We start from the raw sequence: 16,273 nt of genomic DNA on the forward strand, positions 1-16,273 counted from the left end.
GAAAGCTGGGTTGGGTTATTTGGTTTGAGTATCTCGGCCTCGGTATTATAAATCTGTTTTTATCGAGTCTACATTAATGTCCTACGTATTAACTTCTGCTTGAGGAGATATCTCCTTCCTTTCCCAAAGCTGGATAAGCTTCCCTCTCTAGGTTGAATCTTGCGTGAAAGCACACGATAATGGGAAATTGTTAACCAAAAAATTAGTGTCTCTCGGTAGTACTGAGAGTACAACCTTTATTTTATTTAGGCTAAGATGAAGTGCCCTACTGGGCCGAATGTCTGCACGGGTCAACCCGGCCCGGGTTAGTGGGCTAAACACTTTGAGAGTGGGGGAAATGATAAGGGGAAATCCTCCTCCCTCAAAGCGCCCCTAGTTGGGATTGAATCTCAACCTTTTGGTTGGAAGGTCGAATTCTTTCCGCTAGATAAGGCATTGCTTTCTCCATGTTGCAAAGTATCACTTTCTCTTGTATTGAGTAAGTATTGACTATGAGTTTCTTTCTATATACGGGTATATACTCGTGTATATCAATGAAAAATTATGAAAGTGTAGGTGACTTTGTCTCGTCTTACGATTACCATTTTATAATTTTCATCAATATATTTCAAAACGGAGAGATCTCTGAAACTAATTTATCTCGAAATATAATCCGTATTAAACATTAATGTTGGAGAGTTAGGTTAATGAATGGCATTTTTTAGTGTTCTAAAATGTCTTAACCCTTGTTTAGAAATGTTTCAATTTGTGTCTCCGTATTAAACATATTTTCTGTCGTATTGATACCTTTGTAGTGTTCGTTGTGTGCGTTTGTTTTGACTAGGACATCAATATAAAATTATAAATATGCTAGGCACTAGGCAAGTAGGCAGGGTTAAAGTACAACCCCTTTCCTAGTTAATATCTACATTTGGTAATTGATACGGGTATGCTGTAACAATGGTGTCCAATTACAGTAGTTTGCTTAGCTCTGTGCTTTTGCCGCTTGTTATTAGATGATGGATGTGTAATTGTGTTTATGCTTCCTAGCTCATCTGTAGCACTCCGTATTTAAGTTTCATTGCATGGTTGATTATATTCACAATATCCCTCTTCTTACCTGGTTTCCCCTTATGTTTCTGGAAAATAGTATGGTGCTAAAAATGGAGTATTTAGTAAATTTATTTGTTTATTTTTATAACAAATCAAGTGCTCTATGAATAACAATTTTCAAATTTCAAAACTGAGTTTGACATTGGTGGAATTTTACCAGTTATATTTTGTGCAAGGAATTTTCTTTGCTAAAACTCAAAATTATGCAACAAATACTTTCTCCGTTCATAAATAATTGTCACCTTTAGACTACGGAGTATTAATGTAACCTTTATTTTATAACTTACATTAATAAAATGGTGGTTGTCATTATGTGGTTAAACATATACTAGGAAAAGAGGATTTTTGAATATTTGGATGTGGGTTGGAAATTCAAACTTATATTAGGATGGAAGATTTTTTAATATTTTCAAGAACATTTTGGCAGAAATAGGAGAATTTTTACGATTTCAAAGTATTGGACTTGATTTTCTTGATTAATGATGTTAATTATAAAACAAAGAAAAAAAATCTCATTTTTCTCCGCTTAAATTAGAATGGAGTAAAAGATCATTGATGTTAGTTTTTTACATACTTCAATTGTTCTTTTTCAAAATATCACAGCTTCTTAGAGCAACTCCAATGGTGAAAAAAGGAATCTGCTCATAAAAAAATTAGAATATGAGCAGGTAGCCTACCAATGGTACAACAATGACATAAGCAGTTGTTAAAATCTTATAGCTATTTTGGGCTACGTAGCTCATAAAAAAATACAGCTTAAATAAATAAATTATTAAAATTAAATATTATAGGGAGCTACAAAGAGCCCACCAATGTGAAAATTTATACGGAGTACTTTTTATCAATTGTAGTTAGAAATATGATGTAGCAAATTTAGCCATAACATCTTGTGGCTTACCATTGGAGTTGCTCTTATGGGCGTTTTAATAAATGCATCATCTCTACGGTAACTGTCTATCATATTTTATTGTTATTTTTTGTTTTTTTATCTCCACTCAATATATTTTATTGTTTCTGTCTCTCATGGTCTTTATTTAAATACTCCATCCGTCCATTAATACTCGTACCGTTTTGACTGGACATGCTTGTCAATGCACAACTTTGACCACTAATATCTTTAACTACATATTATAAAAAGTTATAATTAAAAATATATATTAAGATAAAGACAATAATATATTATATACTAACATTTTTTTCATATACTAGAAATAAAACAGGGTCAAAGTGAATTATGTAAATAGTGCAAAAAGTCAAAACCGTATGAGTATTAAGGGAATAGGGAGTAATTAAAAAAGTCAACATCTTTCACATGTTTTGTTTATCATGTTTCCCATTGTTGTTTTGCTAGAATAAATAAATATGTACATGTCTATTTGCACTATTTAATAAGAAACTGAGTAATATTAAGGGGTTCCAGAGAATCCTTTTAAGTATTCCCAAAGATTAAGAAAAAATTAAAATTTATTAATGTGGTATTGTTTGATTTGTCTTAATAAATACTTAAGAATATCAAAATTTTATCATCTTTGTTAATGTATAATTAGATAAAAACAAATTAAAATGTGCATTGACAAACGTAAGCTAAATATAACATAGCCTAAAACAAGGCTATTTCACTATTTGTTATAGTGCTATAAACTTGTGAACACTGTGAATGAGTGATTGATTTACTGTGACATAACTCAAACAACCTTATGAAAAAGGTGGCACTGGACAAATGGATTTATTTGATAAACCTGGACAAAGGAAGACGGGTTGGATTTGGGTGGACTTAGATCCTAAATAATCACTCAATGATGTAAAGCATTTATAATTTGATAGAAATAAGGAGCATGGAGTTCCCTTTGTTATGGGAAAAAAATTGGAAAATTTGTAAATATTAATTCAATCTTTGTCCGATTTTTTTTAATTAAGCCAACCTATCAATATTTTTGAATAATCCAACCTTTATGACTCAACTACTATTATTAAGTCTGGGTGACCGGTTACCTACTTACCTGATACAAAGTCAACATTAAAAACGTTAACAACCTAAAGTTGATTTCCCTCCTAAAATTTTGGACACGTCACATCACGTGCCATCTAAACAGGATTTTCTAATTATTTTTTTTCAAAAAACTCTTAACCCTTCTCTCCTCTTAACCCTTAACCCGGATTTAACAGTTGATTGGTTTAACCCAGTCATAGCAATTGCTGATTATTTTTGACGAACTTCAAATGTAGAGGTATGAGGGATCAACAATGGTGGAGAAGAGGTAGAAGAAAAATGATGAACAGAGGAGAGAGGAACGAAAATTGTAAAGGTTATATTGCCACGTAAGGGTGTATCGGTTACAACAGGTTATTAACTTGCTAGGCTTAATAATAGTAGTTGGGTCATAAATGTTGGATTATTTAGGAAAATTGCATAGATAGGCTTAATTAAGAAAATCGGGCAAAGATTGGATTTCCAAAAAAATTGCCATTAGGTTTTAGAGTATTAACGAATACTTCCTAAGTTCCTAGTAAACTTAAGCTAGTTTACGGTGAACTTAAGTTTAATATTTGCTGATACTTATAATAATAATGTTGAATTGACAACAAAATTTTGGAAACTATGTTATGTGACTTTTATATTTTGGTTTATAAATTTTTTAAAAACAGAATACTGAAAATAAAAAAAATACCAAAATGACCCCGAGTTTTTATTTTTTATAAAAATAGAAAACTGAAAGCATAAAACAATAATAAAGTGAACATGGTACTCCGTATTACATAATTTGTAAAATAATACTTGGCAAACACGGAAATTTCTCTCCAAGAAATTGCGTTGTGTGGTGACATAGGAGGAAATTGAAGTGAACGCCGAACAGGGTAGTATTACGCAATTAACTTTGATGAGTATAGGAGTAGAATGGAAGGAGTATAGGGAATAGTGGAGTGGAAAATGTAACGGGTTAAACAGAAAAACATACAGTTGAAAAACGAAAAGTGGATAAAACTCGAAAAATAGTAGTAGTAATAGCACAACAGATTTGACCAAGCTCACATAATCAACATTATTTTGTGCTAATTAGTATGGAACGTTAGATGAGAGAATGAGGCCTATAGAGGGTTAGAGGGTACCTGAAGGGCTGAAGGTAGTTTAAACAAGGCGTTTTCGTATATGTAAAATCATATTTAAGTTTGGATACATAAAAGGTTTAATGTGAAGGAATTTATGAAGTAGTATAAACTACTCCGTATTAATTTATTTATTCAATTAATATATTTAGGAATTCCACAAAGCATTATAAGCATATTTACAAAACTACTACTCCAGCAATGATGAATAAAATTTGAATGGAGAGATCGACATTTGCGAGTACGCGGCACAGCAACGTAACGTAACGTAACGATGCTCTATCGGTTGAGAGCAATGGATAATATGAAAGAGAATACAAACCAGGCTAATAGGAAATATCCCACAGCTGTTGTAGGTCCGACATCTTCAGGTTCCTGTAACAAATTATCTTCAGTTTTAGTAGCTTAATTTGGAGAAAATTAAGAAATCAACTGGATCATTAAAAATAGATAATTATACATGCAAGTATTTGTTAAAACGTCTAACATACACAAAAATAAAAATTGCAACGACTTTACCTGTGGAGGAGGAGTACCCCATCTAGGAGTTTGTGTTATGTCGGCCTCGAACGGCCACATATATCTCTCAGGTGCGCTGTTCCTCGCCAAGCTCCAATCATATAACCTTCTTTCTTGTTCAGAAGATAATATATTGTACGATTCCTGTAAATTTATTGACTTATATTTTTAGTTTGCTTGTTATCCGTCATATGGCAAAATTATTAAATTTTCAACTTATGTGTGGAACTTATTGGACCTGAATACCTGATTGATCTAATAGAAACTTTTTAGATCTGATTAACTATAAGAGACTAAAGTTATTGAACCAATTTATAATTTATCTTAACTTATTTTATCATATCGGAACTTATTTGACTTAATAGACCCGAAACTTTTTTCTTTAAAGGCAAAGAAAACGCCCCATAAATACTTTAGACACTTCTACAATTAATTATTACAAGAACTTGTATTATTTTGGAATATATGACAAAGGGAGTACAATTTTGTGTCACCTTAAGAAGATCACGCTCTTTGTTAAATTGTTCCTCGTCCATCCCTTGGCTGGATAATTCCTTGACTTGAATCTCGTATGCAGCTCCAACCTGCTCAAGTATACATGGAAATTACATTTTTGAAAATTAAGTTAGCTATAATTAAGAAACTTTGAATAGTTTGAACAAAACAACATATTTTTAGAAATGTAGTTAGTGGTAATTTTATGTATATAACCAAATGCAGTAATGTTCCTTGCAGTTACAAGCAAAACTATTTTTACCAATGATGTCTTGGCCTAGTGGTTAAGACTGAGGGCCTGTGTACAATAGGTCTCAGGTTCGAATCCCCCCGCCCCCATTTGTAATTTATATTGCCCTTGTGGCTCATTCGCACCAAAAAAAAAAACAAGCAAAACTATTTTTGGTTTCCTTTAGCAAATCAGCAAAATAAAATTGTCCCTAAACAGTATAAAGTTGGTTATATGGTGAAAATTTCATGTAGTCCGCTTTTAAGCGGATCTTATTTACCTGATCATAGGTGCATCCTCTTCGAAGTCCCAGCCTAGCATAATGGTCCACATCCGTAATTCCTGCACCACTCTAAAACAAGGTTTTATCAAATTATCAGGCATATTCTTCTACATTTCTGTGATCCTAGCTCTAATCGGTAGAGCTAATTAATTTAAAGAGTTGTGCAATTTGAGGTGACATTTATGAAATATTAGGTGGTCGTTAATCTCTGAGTTTAACAATACTCCATCTGTTCCTTAATACTCGTCCTGTTTTGACCGCACATGCTTGTCAATGCACAACTTTGATCACCAATTACTTTAACTACATATTATAAAAACTTATAAAATATTAATATTTTAAAAATATATATTAAGATGAAGTCAACAATATACTATATACTAACATTTGTTTTCATATATTAGAAATAAAAAAGGGGCAAAGTAAATTATGTAAATAGTGTGAAAAGTCAAATTGGGTCAAGTATTAAGGGACAGAGGGAGTACACACATACCGAAAACAATTAAATTGACAAACAAAAAATGAAGGTGTACCAATGCCACGAAGAGCCTTTTCAACGTTAAGGGCAGAGATGATAGAAGGAGGTCCTTTAGGCATTTCCATCGGACTGTTTTCTCCTTCTCCTTCCCATGACTGGTCCGTTGCCGTCGCTGTCATCTCTGAAGCATCCTCAGTGCTCCTTGCTAGAAACCTCGAACAGGGGGCCTTTCTTGTAAGAGTAACATAATTATTAGTGGTAATAACATTAACATTAACATTATTATTAGTATTGTTATTCAACCAAAAAAGGGTTGAAGTATTTGTGGATTTAACTAATGTTGGCATCAACTCCCTGTGAGGCATGCATGTCGAAGACACTGCCATCCTTAATTCGATCTTCTCTCTCAAAGTTTGGTTGTTGATGGGGTTACTGGTTCAGAGGGAAGAGAGAGAAATACCTTGTGGCTAGCTTGTAGTAATGGCCTATCTCCGAATGATTCATTTTGTCCATACAATTTGTGGTTCGTACATGCTAGCCAAAGAGAAATATACGAACGAATATTCAAAGTAAACTTCTTATAACAACAAAGTCGTTGTAGTATAGTGGTAAGTATTCCCGCCTGTCACGCGGGTGACCCGGGTTCGATCCCCGGCAACGGCGTTTTTTTAATATCCCTATTCTTTGGAATTTTTGCATTGAGTAGTTTAAGTTGCTAGATTTTTTTTTACATTATATTATAGGTTTTACCCCTTTGAGGCTCCTTTTGTATAGGGCGTAAAATGTTTTAATGGAAAACGATTTCCCCCTTTTTAACCATTTTACGTTGTTTGGTTGGGTAAAGGATGGAAAATAATTTTCTATTACTCTTTCAAAGATGGAAAACCTTTTCCTTTTGAAAGGTAGGGAAACCACTTTTCCTTCTTTCCTCCTTATCTTCCTCTCCTTTCTTTCCCTTAATCTATACCATCTTCTCCCATTTTCCTTTAAGGCTCCGTTTAATAGTGCGTAAAACGTTTTCATTGTAAAATGATTTTCATGGAAAACATTTTTCAAGGGAAAACACAATTTCAAACTAGTTTTCCTTTGTTTGGTAACTTAAAGGAAAATGGGAGAAGATGGTGAAGATTGAGGGGAAGAAAGGAGATGGAGGTAAGGAGGAAAGAATGAAAAGTGGTTTCCCTCCATTTCAAATGGAAAAAGGTTTTTCACCCTTTGAGAGAGTCATGGAAAATTGTTTTACATCCCTTACCCAACCAAACAACGGAAAATGATTGAAAAAAGGAAAATCGTTTTCCATGAAAACGTTTTACGCCCTACCAAACGGAGCCTAAGTTACCAAACAAAGCAAAACTAGTTTGGAATTGTGTTTTCCATTGAAAACTGTTTTTCCATGAAAATTTGTTTTACAATAAAAACGTTTTACATTTTACCAAACGGAGCCTGAGACATAGAAGAATATTACAGTGTCATTTTATTTTTATTTTTTTGAATACTATAGCCAAAGGGTTAGTAATGGTAATGCACTTGAGGGTAACTTTTTCCCAGAATGGCAGAATTCGACCATATAAGTAGAATATACATCTCATTTTTCTATATGCATTCAACTAGAAAAATCGAAAATGAAGTTGAATTAAGATATGCAGAGTAAATTATAAAGTGAAAGTTTATGCACAAATTCTACGTAAGTTCCGAGGACATCATAGATTTATGCACTGGACGCTTGAATAATTATGGACTGTATCAGGGACTTAATATTGGATTAATAGTCAACTGTCAACCAAAAATTCGACATATATACTAAATTTCTATCTAAAGCATAAATATCCAATACATGAGCTTGCAATTTTAACATCTTCAATAGGAGATCAGAATATGCTAATCACTCGCTTAACTTATGTACGTACTTCACATTTTTATCATTCATAAGAGTAAGCTTTCCTCGAGTCTTTTATATTTATAAGATTACGATCTTACTCCCTCCGTATTTATTTGAGAGATACACTTGGTCGGACACGGGTATTAAGAAAAAGAATTGAATGAAATAAATTAATAAAATAAGTGGGGTTGGGTAGATATTTTAATAAGTAAAACAAGTGGGGACCATGTCATTTTAGGGGATAGGGGTGAGGATGGGGTGTAGACAGATTATTTATTAGATAGTGGGGTTGATAAGTTACTAAAAATGACAAGTGTATCTATTAAATAAATACGTCCGAAAAATACAAGTGTATCCCTTAAATAAATACAGAGGAAGTACATACTAACTCATACGGAGTGCTTACCTACAAAATTCTTCTCTTTCATAAGCAATTAAGACAAACTATTCCCAAAAAATGGACTTTCAAAAACATTTTAAAACATTTACTAGAAAGTACTCCCTCCGTCCCTTAATACTCGCACCAGTTTGACCGGTGTGGAGTTTAAGATATTTAAATTGACTTATTAATTTAATGAGTGTTAGTTGATAGTGGGGTATTTTTTTAATATAGTTAGTGGAAAATGTGTATGAGGTGGGGAGTGGTGAGTGGAGGGTGTGAATTTTTAAATGATTTTTAAAAAAAAGTAGGGGTGTAGGTGGGGTAGTAGTAAGTGTGAGAAATAATATAATATTGATAAAAATCTCCATTTATAGAAGCGGTGCAAGTATTAAGGGACGACCCGAAAAGAAAAGTGGTGCGAGTATTAAAGGACGGAGGGAGTAATATCTTTGTCAAGGTAACTTTTCAACTTCTTTTATATGAAAGTAATATCTTCCCCAAAGTAGGGTTTACAAAGGTTAACCAACACTGCTGGGTTTCCAAATTCCTAGCAAAATCGCTGAAAAATATAGGGAATATGTCTCTAGATTTTATCTCCAGAGGTACTACATGTTTACATGGGTGCCATATTTTTTTCGGAGGTTATTCCAATTGATTTTTACTTATTTGTCCTATAATACAAGTCGGGCAAAACATTGCAGGGAAAAACAATCGGCTCGCAATTATTGTGTATCGTAAAATAATCATCGTTGTGTCCATCCATTTGTAGCAGGGGTAAAAGTTACGGAGTAGTATTAAAGTAAAATCTTGAGTACGAAGTATTAAGTTATTTTGCATTTAGGTAAAATATTAACTGCATTTAGTATATAGATTATATTAGACAATTTTTCAATGAATGGTCAGTTTTCTAATATTAACTGCATTTAGTATATAGATTAGACCATTTTTCAATGAATGGTCAGTTTTCTTTGAATTTTTTTTTTTTTTTTTTTTTTTTAACAGAAAGATACAATAAAAGTTAGGATAGTCTTCTCTCAAGACTGTATCCTAACTTATCTAAAGTTAAAAAATAAGAAAATTTACTATCTATATATGGGTCAACTTCTTGATGCGTTTGTATGCGATGACCTAATGCGACAACATAAACTGCAGCACGATTGGCTTCCCTATAAATGTGGCGAGAAGAAATACTATCAAAATTGTTCAAAAGTTGTTTGACATCATTCATTAATACTTTTATCTTCCACGAGCATTGAGTTTTTTCCTGCAAAATATTTATGATTAATAAATTATCACCCTCAATGAAAACATGTCGTATATTTTTTCCGATGCATGGCTAATAGAAGACTATTACGAAGAGTTGTTGCTTCAGCAAGAATCGGAGAGGAAGTTCCAAGATTGTAGGTTCGAATAACAATATTATTTCCTAAGTGGTCTCTAATTACTTCACCAGCACTGACCCATCAAAATTAATTTTCATAACCAGGTGTCGGAGGTGTCCAAGCCACTTGCGCGGTACGTGGAGACTTTGAAAGAGAGTTATTATTAATGTTCACATCCAATGAATCAATACGTGTACGCATATTTCATTCCGTAAGGATCCTGAAAGCTCTACTGTATATACCCATCGATGAGACAGCAGAATATCTAAAAATGTGAGCATTACGTGTTTTCCAAATACTCCAAATGGAGGTTATGATCTTTTTAGCCGGTAAGGTTACATTATTACGAAGTTCACGGAAGAGAGAAAGAACAGAAGAAGATCGAAGATGAGTACCAATCCATCGAACTGAGGCGTTTGCATCCCAATATTCTCTAACAACAGGACAATGCAAAAATAAATGGTCTTGCGTTTCTCTTGAAGTAGTACAAAAAGGGAAATTATTATGAATGTTTATATGACGATAGGATAAATTATCCCGGGTCGGGAGGCTGTTATGCAATAATTGCCAAACAAAATTTTTTAACTTTGGAGCAATATCTAGTTTCCATATCCAAGAAAATTCCCACTTAGTGGAGGAACAAAAATTATGTGCTAGCCATGTAGCAGATTTAACTGTAAAATCACCATTACTAGAAAAACCCCAACAAGGTTCATCTGGTAAGTCACTTACTGGTAAAGGGATTCCTTTGATAGTTTGCACAACATAAGGAGGGAGAATCAACGAGAGGGCAGGAATATCCCAAGTTCGATCATCTTTGATAAAATGATCGACGGTAAGATCTAGATTTTGGATTACAGAAATGTCCAAGTTCAAATGATTGACTAAATTGGTAGAAAAACACCAATTATCGAGCCAAAAAAGAACATTAGATCCCGAGCCTATTTTCCACCTGAGACCCTTGAGGAAAAGGGATCTGATTTGGAGGATTTTTTTACAGATCCAAGAATCCTTTGCTTGAGGTTTACATTCAACAAAATATTATGTTGCAAATATTTGGCATGGATAGTTTTCTTTGAATATTTGTTCGTAGAAATATGTATGGGAGAGTAAAACTTTTTTTTTTATTATTTAAGTACGGAGTAACAAAAAAAAAAATGGAGTAACAAAATTTATTCAAGTACGGAGTAACAAAAAAAATAAACAAAGAAAGAAAGAAAGAAAGAAAGAAAGAAAGGAAGGTAGAAAAGGAGAATATAGTTTTGGTCACCAAAATTACAGATTCCAAGTTATCATCACTAAAAAAAAATTCAGCAAATATCTTGAATCAGAAAGAGAGAGAAAAACATGGATGAGGAATCAGGAATGGACTCCACAGCCACCACTAGCAGCAGCAGCGGTGGCGGAGCAGAGGCGCAACGCGGCTTCCAGGCGGCAGCCCAGCCGGAGGTAATGAGAGCCGCCGAGAAGGACGACCAATACGCCTCCTTCGTCTCCGACGCCTGCCGCGATGCTTTCCGCCATCTCTTCGGTTCTCTTTCTCTCTCCTCTCTCTGCGAATTTCTTACTTCTAATTTCTTAAAATTTTAATAGAAATTTAAGAGATTTTTATTTATTTTTGGAGTTCCAGGTGCTAGGATTGCTGTTGCTTACCATAGTGAGGTCAATTCCTTTCTTTTACCACTGTATTCAATATTTTAAATGTTAATTTTTCAATTTAATCAAATTCATGAATTGATTGTATTGTATGAATTGCTTGAATATGTGACATTACTACCAAATAAATAGGATTTTTTTTAGTCATTTGTATAATATACTGAGCAGTCAGTGGGTGTCTCGCATTAGTAATCAAATCTGCTGTTGGGTTTCCTTCTCCATAGACACGTATGATTTTCCGGCAATTATAGAGTTGAAGGAGTGCGCGGATATCTTTGATAGTATGGGATCGTCTTGGGGGAGGGGAGGGGGGTGGGGGCACCATTGTCCTAGAACATTAGGAGGTTATCACCCTTCAAAGGCTTCAATGAAAAGATTGTGCATACCCTTGTCTAGAGCTGAATGAAATGGCTGTGTATTCCTAGGAAGAAGGAACATACATTGCCTGGATGTGGCTAAAATTGTATCCTAGGATGAGTGAAATGGATGTGTATTCCCTAGGAAGAAGGAGCACACATTGCCTGGAGGTGGCTAAACTTATACCCTAGGAATAGTGGCTGTGTATTCCCTAGGAAGAAGGAGGGGAATGAACTTAGTTTCCCTCTGAGTGAGTGTTGTAGAATGGCACTTTTGATGTGGCTAATATCCTTGCTTGACTGAGCCGTCGAAGTGTAGTTAAACAAAGCTTGGAGGTGGGAGTACTAGTACTCTAGTAGAGGAAGAGGAAGGATGTGGCACCTTTTGAAGCGGGAGTGTGGGACCTATGAGTTGGAAAGAATCAAGTCTTGTTCTATAATGCCACTCAGTATAGGAGAAGGGGTTCGACGGACGCTTTTTTATTTTTTTATTGTGAGGTTCTATGGACATTCTGGAATAAGATTAAGATTTCATAACGGAAAAAGCATGCATTTCTCTCTTTCCAAATACTCAAATGAGAAAAATTATGCACATAGTTGGTTTATGTTGTTGCATATTGATGTATGACAATTGAGACCTTAACCATGGGATATCGTTCTTGTGCAGACAAAACTTCTAGGCCAGATGCTTTATTATATACTTACAACAGGCGCGGGCCAGCAGACTTTAGGAGAAGAGTACTGTGATTTAGTTCAGGTAATGTTGGTTTTCATTATTCTGTTATGTTTGCGGGGGGAATTATGCTCCTTCGCAATTAGAACATCTAGAATCTATGTTACGTAGACTCGGCAAGAAGTGTTGGACACATGTATGTGTTCATGTGTCAGACATGGCCATAGGAAATTTTTGCCGAATTTTAGCCCAAAATATAGTGTCTAAGTGTCATACCAATGTCCGAGTGTCGAGTATCCAAGTACTTGACGCAAAATGAAGAGTCGAAGTAACATGTCTAAGATGCAGTCCCTTTTTCCGCCTCCGAGACAAAAATTTATGCTGGAGTTGTTTGCGTTTGTCTAAAATAAACATTGTGAAAGTGCACGAGTTATCTCTATCAAGAGAATGTATTCTTAAACAGAAGAAGAATCTTGCATGCTGACCAATTTATTGTTATCTTTTACGGAGTATATGGCTTGTGTAACTCTGTCTAATTCATTGCATTTCCATTCTCTTTCGGCTCTTTGCTTCTCTGAACTGTGCTGGTCGTTATCTATTTTTGGAGTTGGTTATCTTTTCACTTAATCTACTACTGATAAAATTCCTACTCCTTTATACTCATCATATGGCGTTGCACATGTAATACTTTGGCATGACATTATGGATTGTGTTGCAGATTGCTGGATCTTATGGACTTCCTCCAACACCTGCAAGACGTGCATTATTTATTCTTTATCAGACAGCAGTTCCTTACATTGCAGAAAGAACGAGGTTTTACCATGTTCCTTGCGTTAAATTATGAGAACACCTTTTGCTTTCTCCAGTTTGTTAAAGTTGGTGATTGGTTTTAAGAGCTTCTGTTATTGGTCCTACACAGCTCCAGAATTGCATCCCGAGGCATGTTCCTTGCTGAATCACATTCTGATGATTTGAGTGTTAGCAATACTCCATGGAATAGTCAACTAGGTAGTGAAACCCCATCGTCCTCTACATCGCAGGTCTCAAATTCGCCCTTCTCTAGATTGAAAGAAAGATTTAGAAGATTGCGGCTATACTTAATTCAGCAATGGCCAACAGTATGGAAAAGCTTCTCTCTTGCGATACTGAGTTCTTGTATTCATGTGCCAAGCACAATAATCTTGTTAAAGTAGATACATCCTAGTGCCTTGGTGCTAATGTCATGATTACTGTGTGGTATTCAGATGCTCCCAGTAGCACGTGAGGTTTTGCAGCTGTTTCTTCGAACAAATCTTATGCTTTTCTACTTTGAAGGTGCTTGCTTAAATTTGTACGATCTTAGGAGTAATAATGCATGATTTAACTACAAGTATTTAGAGATGTTTATATTGATATCGCTCCTCAACTGCAGGCCTTTATTATCACTTCTCAAAACGAGCATCTGGAATTCGTTACATGTTCATTGGCAAACCATCAAATCAAAGACCAAGGTAAGTGTGGATATGTTGGGAAATTACGCACATTTATTCTTATGACTAGGTATTTGGAAATTCCGAAATTGTATTACAATTGTGCTTCATCATCTTAGAGTTTACCATTCGTGGTTACCTTGACTTTGCATTTCATTCTTCATTTCTTCTCTTCCCACTCCAACTTGATTTATATGAACTCTTGAGGCAATCTCAAACTTATAATATATTTTCCATGAATCCCAGTTGATATTGTAGGAGTTGTCATGTTCTGTAGTTGATTGAAAAGATATTCATGTACCATTTGCTTCTCCGTTGTTTATCTCAATACACTTTCCAAGGCATAATAAGTTGTTAATAATGAGAGGAGAAATATGTGGTTATTTTGGCTTGATAACGTCCTTTATGGTAATGTTCGTGAATGTAGGCCCTAAAGTATTGCATCTGTCCTAGTTCCGTGTGCTATTGACCTCTTTTCAAAATGGTCCATGCCTTCTTTCTGAAATATAAATTTATGAAATTACTTCTGTGGTCACATGTGTTTGACAGTTTTGGGTACATCTATAGATTTCACCTTAAGGAGAAAGAAATACAAACATTGTAGAAAGGGAATAAGAGATTAAGGTATGAATGGAGAACTTGTAATGAAGTTGGGTTGAGGTTTTAGTTCATTCGAGGTTTTCTCTTCAATATTGTATCAGTCTTGCTCGGTTTGCGTAGCATCAATATCATTATTAATATTTGCATGTGAGCATCAGCAAACTAGTTTTCATATTAACTTTTCCCACATGTTTGTCTAAAGGCTGGAGTAGCCTCTTTGAAAGTACATGGTATTAAGTGTAGACAATCAGCTGCTAGTGTTAGATTAACAGGCTAATTCTAATACTCTCAAATGTGTTCTGCTAAAGGTATCAAATACTCGGAGTTTTCCTTTTAATACAGTTATGTGTCATTGCTGCTGAAAGATTACGGCATACCAATTTATCTGCTATTGGAAGTTCAGCTGGTCAGGCATCTTTAGGGACTTATCAAAACTCAGCAGGTTCCTTCAATACCCTTGAGTTATTTTGTGTCTTGTAATTTGTTACTTTTTTTTTAAAAAAAAGCTGAAGTTCTAGTAAGGTTGATAAATGGTTATACACTTAATATGACTTGTTTACTTCTTTATCAACTTGACGTTTGTTGGATAAGTTTTCCGTTTCATCACCTGGGGTTTCCTAGGTTAAAGACTGAAAAGGTCATCTTCTATCTACATCAACTTATGCTGCTAATGCAAAAGAAAATGCAGCGCGTTTGTTAACTGAAGATCTTACTGTTGCTATGCAGGAAGAGGAACACTTGTTCTGAATGAGGAAGGGGATCTGATCAATGCGGACTCTGAGAAAGCCAATTTCCTTGTAGAGTCAACTTCATCAGAGGTTTGCTATCACGATATTTGTTTTACCGGGGTGTCAGTTTTATAAAAGGAGGATTTAACATAATTTTCCCTGAATAACAACCATGATGGAATTGTTGTTAATCAAAACTGAACCTTTTTAATTATTATTTTCTATCTGCTCAGGTAAAAGGAGCAAGTAAATGCACTCTTTGCCTCGGAAATCGCGAGTATCCCACAGCTACACCGTGTGGCCACGTATTTTGTTGGTATTGCTTTGTCTCCCCTGCATAACTATTCTCACCTAGACCTTTTCTTTATATCCTTTTTATGTGGTGGGTCTTCATGCTTTCTAACTAAAAAATGTAGGAACTGCATCATGGAATGGTGCAATGAAAAGCCAGAATGCCCTCTTTGTCGGACTCCATTGACACATTCGAGTTTGGTTTGTTTATATCACTCCGATTTCTAGAGCATCATATAAGGGTCAAAAGTGCATTCTAAGAAGTTGGGAGACATGGGGTACAAAAACCAGGACAGCAATTTCCCTCAAAAGAAGTTTAAGTTATCTATTGTACAATTCACTATTGTAATCGGGGTGCATTTTTTGAAAACATTACCCGGATGAATATGTATATGTCGAATAAATATATCAAAATAATGGAAAGTTGCTCCTTTCCTCTTTAATCATTCAAATGCACCGTTTTGCTAAATGGATTGACCTTGGTGACAGATAAATATTGGCTGCAACTACTGATGGTAGGGGGTGAAAGTTTGGTAGCACAAAACCGAAAACCAAACCGAATAAGAAATTTGGTTCGATTTTTTTCTATTCAGTTCGGTTTGGATTGAGATAATTTTAAAAAATGGTTTTATGGTTTGGATTGGACTGAAAAGTTT

General features: G+C 34.7%; 2 protein-coding genes and 1 non-coding gene across 3 annotated transcripts; 2 read left to right on the forward strand and 1 right to left on the reverse strand.

Annotated features, from left to right (window-relative positions):
• Positions 1 to 4,291: 4,291 nt before the first annotated feature.
• On the reverse strand, positions 4,292 to 6,694 carry LOC110795103 (NAD(P)H-quinone oxidoreductase subunit U, chloroplastic). The gene is made up of 5 exons (XM_022000084.2): positions 6,257 to 6,694; positions 5,721 to 5,782; positions 5,211 to 5,300; positions 4,717 to 4,860; positions 4,292 to 4,572 (listed from the first exon to the last, which is right to left on the reverse strand). The coding sequence occupies exons 1-5, from the start codon at positions 6,585 to 6,587 to the stop codon at positions 4,477 to 4,479; spliced, it is 723 nt and encodes a 240-aa protein (XP_021855776.2). The 5' UTR covers positions 6,588 to 6,694; the 3' UTR covers positions 4,292 to 4,476.
• Positions 6,695 to 6,792: 98 nt separating this feature from the next.
• On the forward strand, positions 6,793 to 6,864 carry TRNAD-GUC (transfer RNA aspartic acid (anticodon GUC)). The gene has a single exon. It is a non-coding gene; the product is annotated as a tRNA-Asp (tRNA).
• A 4,177-nt stretch (positions 6,865 to 11,041) lies between these two features.
• LOC110795104 (peroxisome biogenesis factor 10) lies at positions 11,042 to 16,063 on the forward strand. The gene is made up of 11 exons (XM_022000085.2): positions 11,042 to 11,375; positions 11,475 to 11,506; positions 12,524 to 12,613; positions 13,248 to 13,342; positions 13,449 to 13,647; positions 13,774 to 13,843; positions 13,941 to 14,019; positions 14,907 to 15,040; positions 15,325 to 15,416; positions 15,560 to 15,642; positions 15,743 to 16,063. Exons 1-11 carry the CDS (start codon positions 11,192 to 11,194, stop codon positions 15,843 to 15,845), a joined length of 1,161 nt encoding a protein of 386 aa, XP_021855777.1. The 5' UTR covers positions 11,042 to 11,191; the 3' UTR covers positions 15,846 to 16,063.
• Positions 16,064 to 16,273: the final 210 nt, after the last annotated feature.

Source organism: Spinacia oleracea, chromosome 1, assembly GCF_020520425.1.
Source record: "Spinacia oleracea cultivar Varoflay chromosome 1, BTI_SOV_V1, whole genome shotgun sequence".
Taxonomy (NCBI): Eukaryota; Viridiplantae; Streptophyta; class Magnoliopsida; order Caryophyllales; family Amaranthaceae; genus Spinacia; species Spinacia oleracea.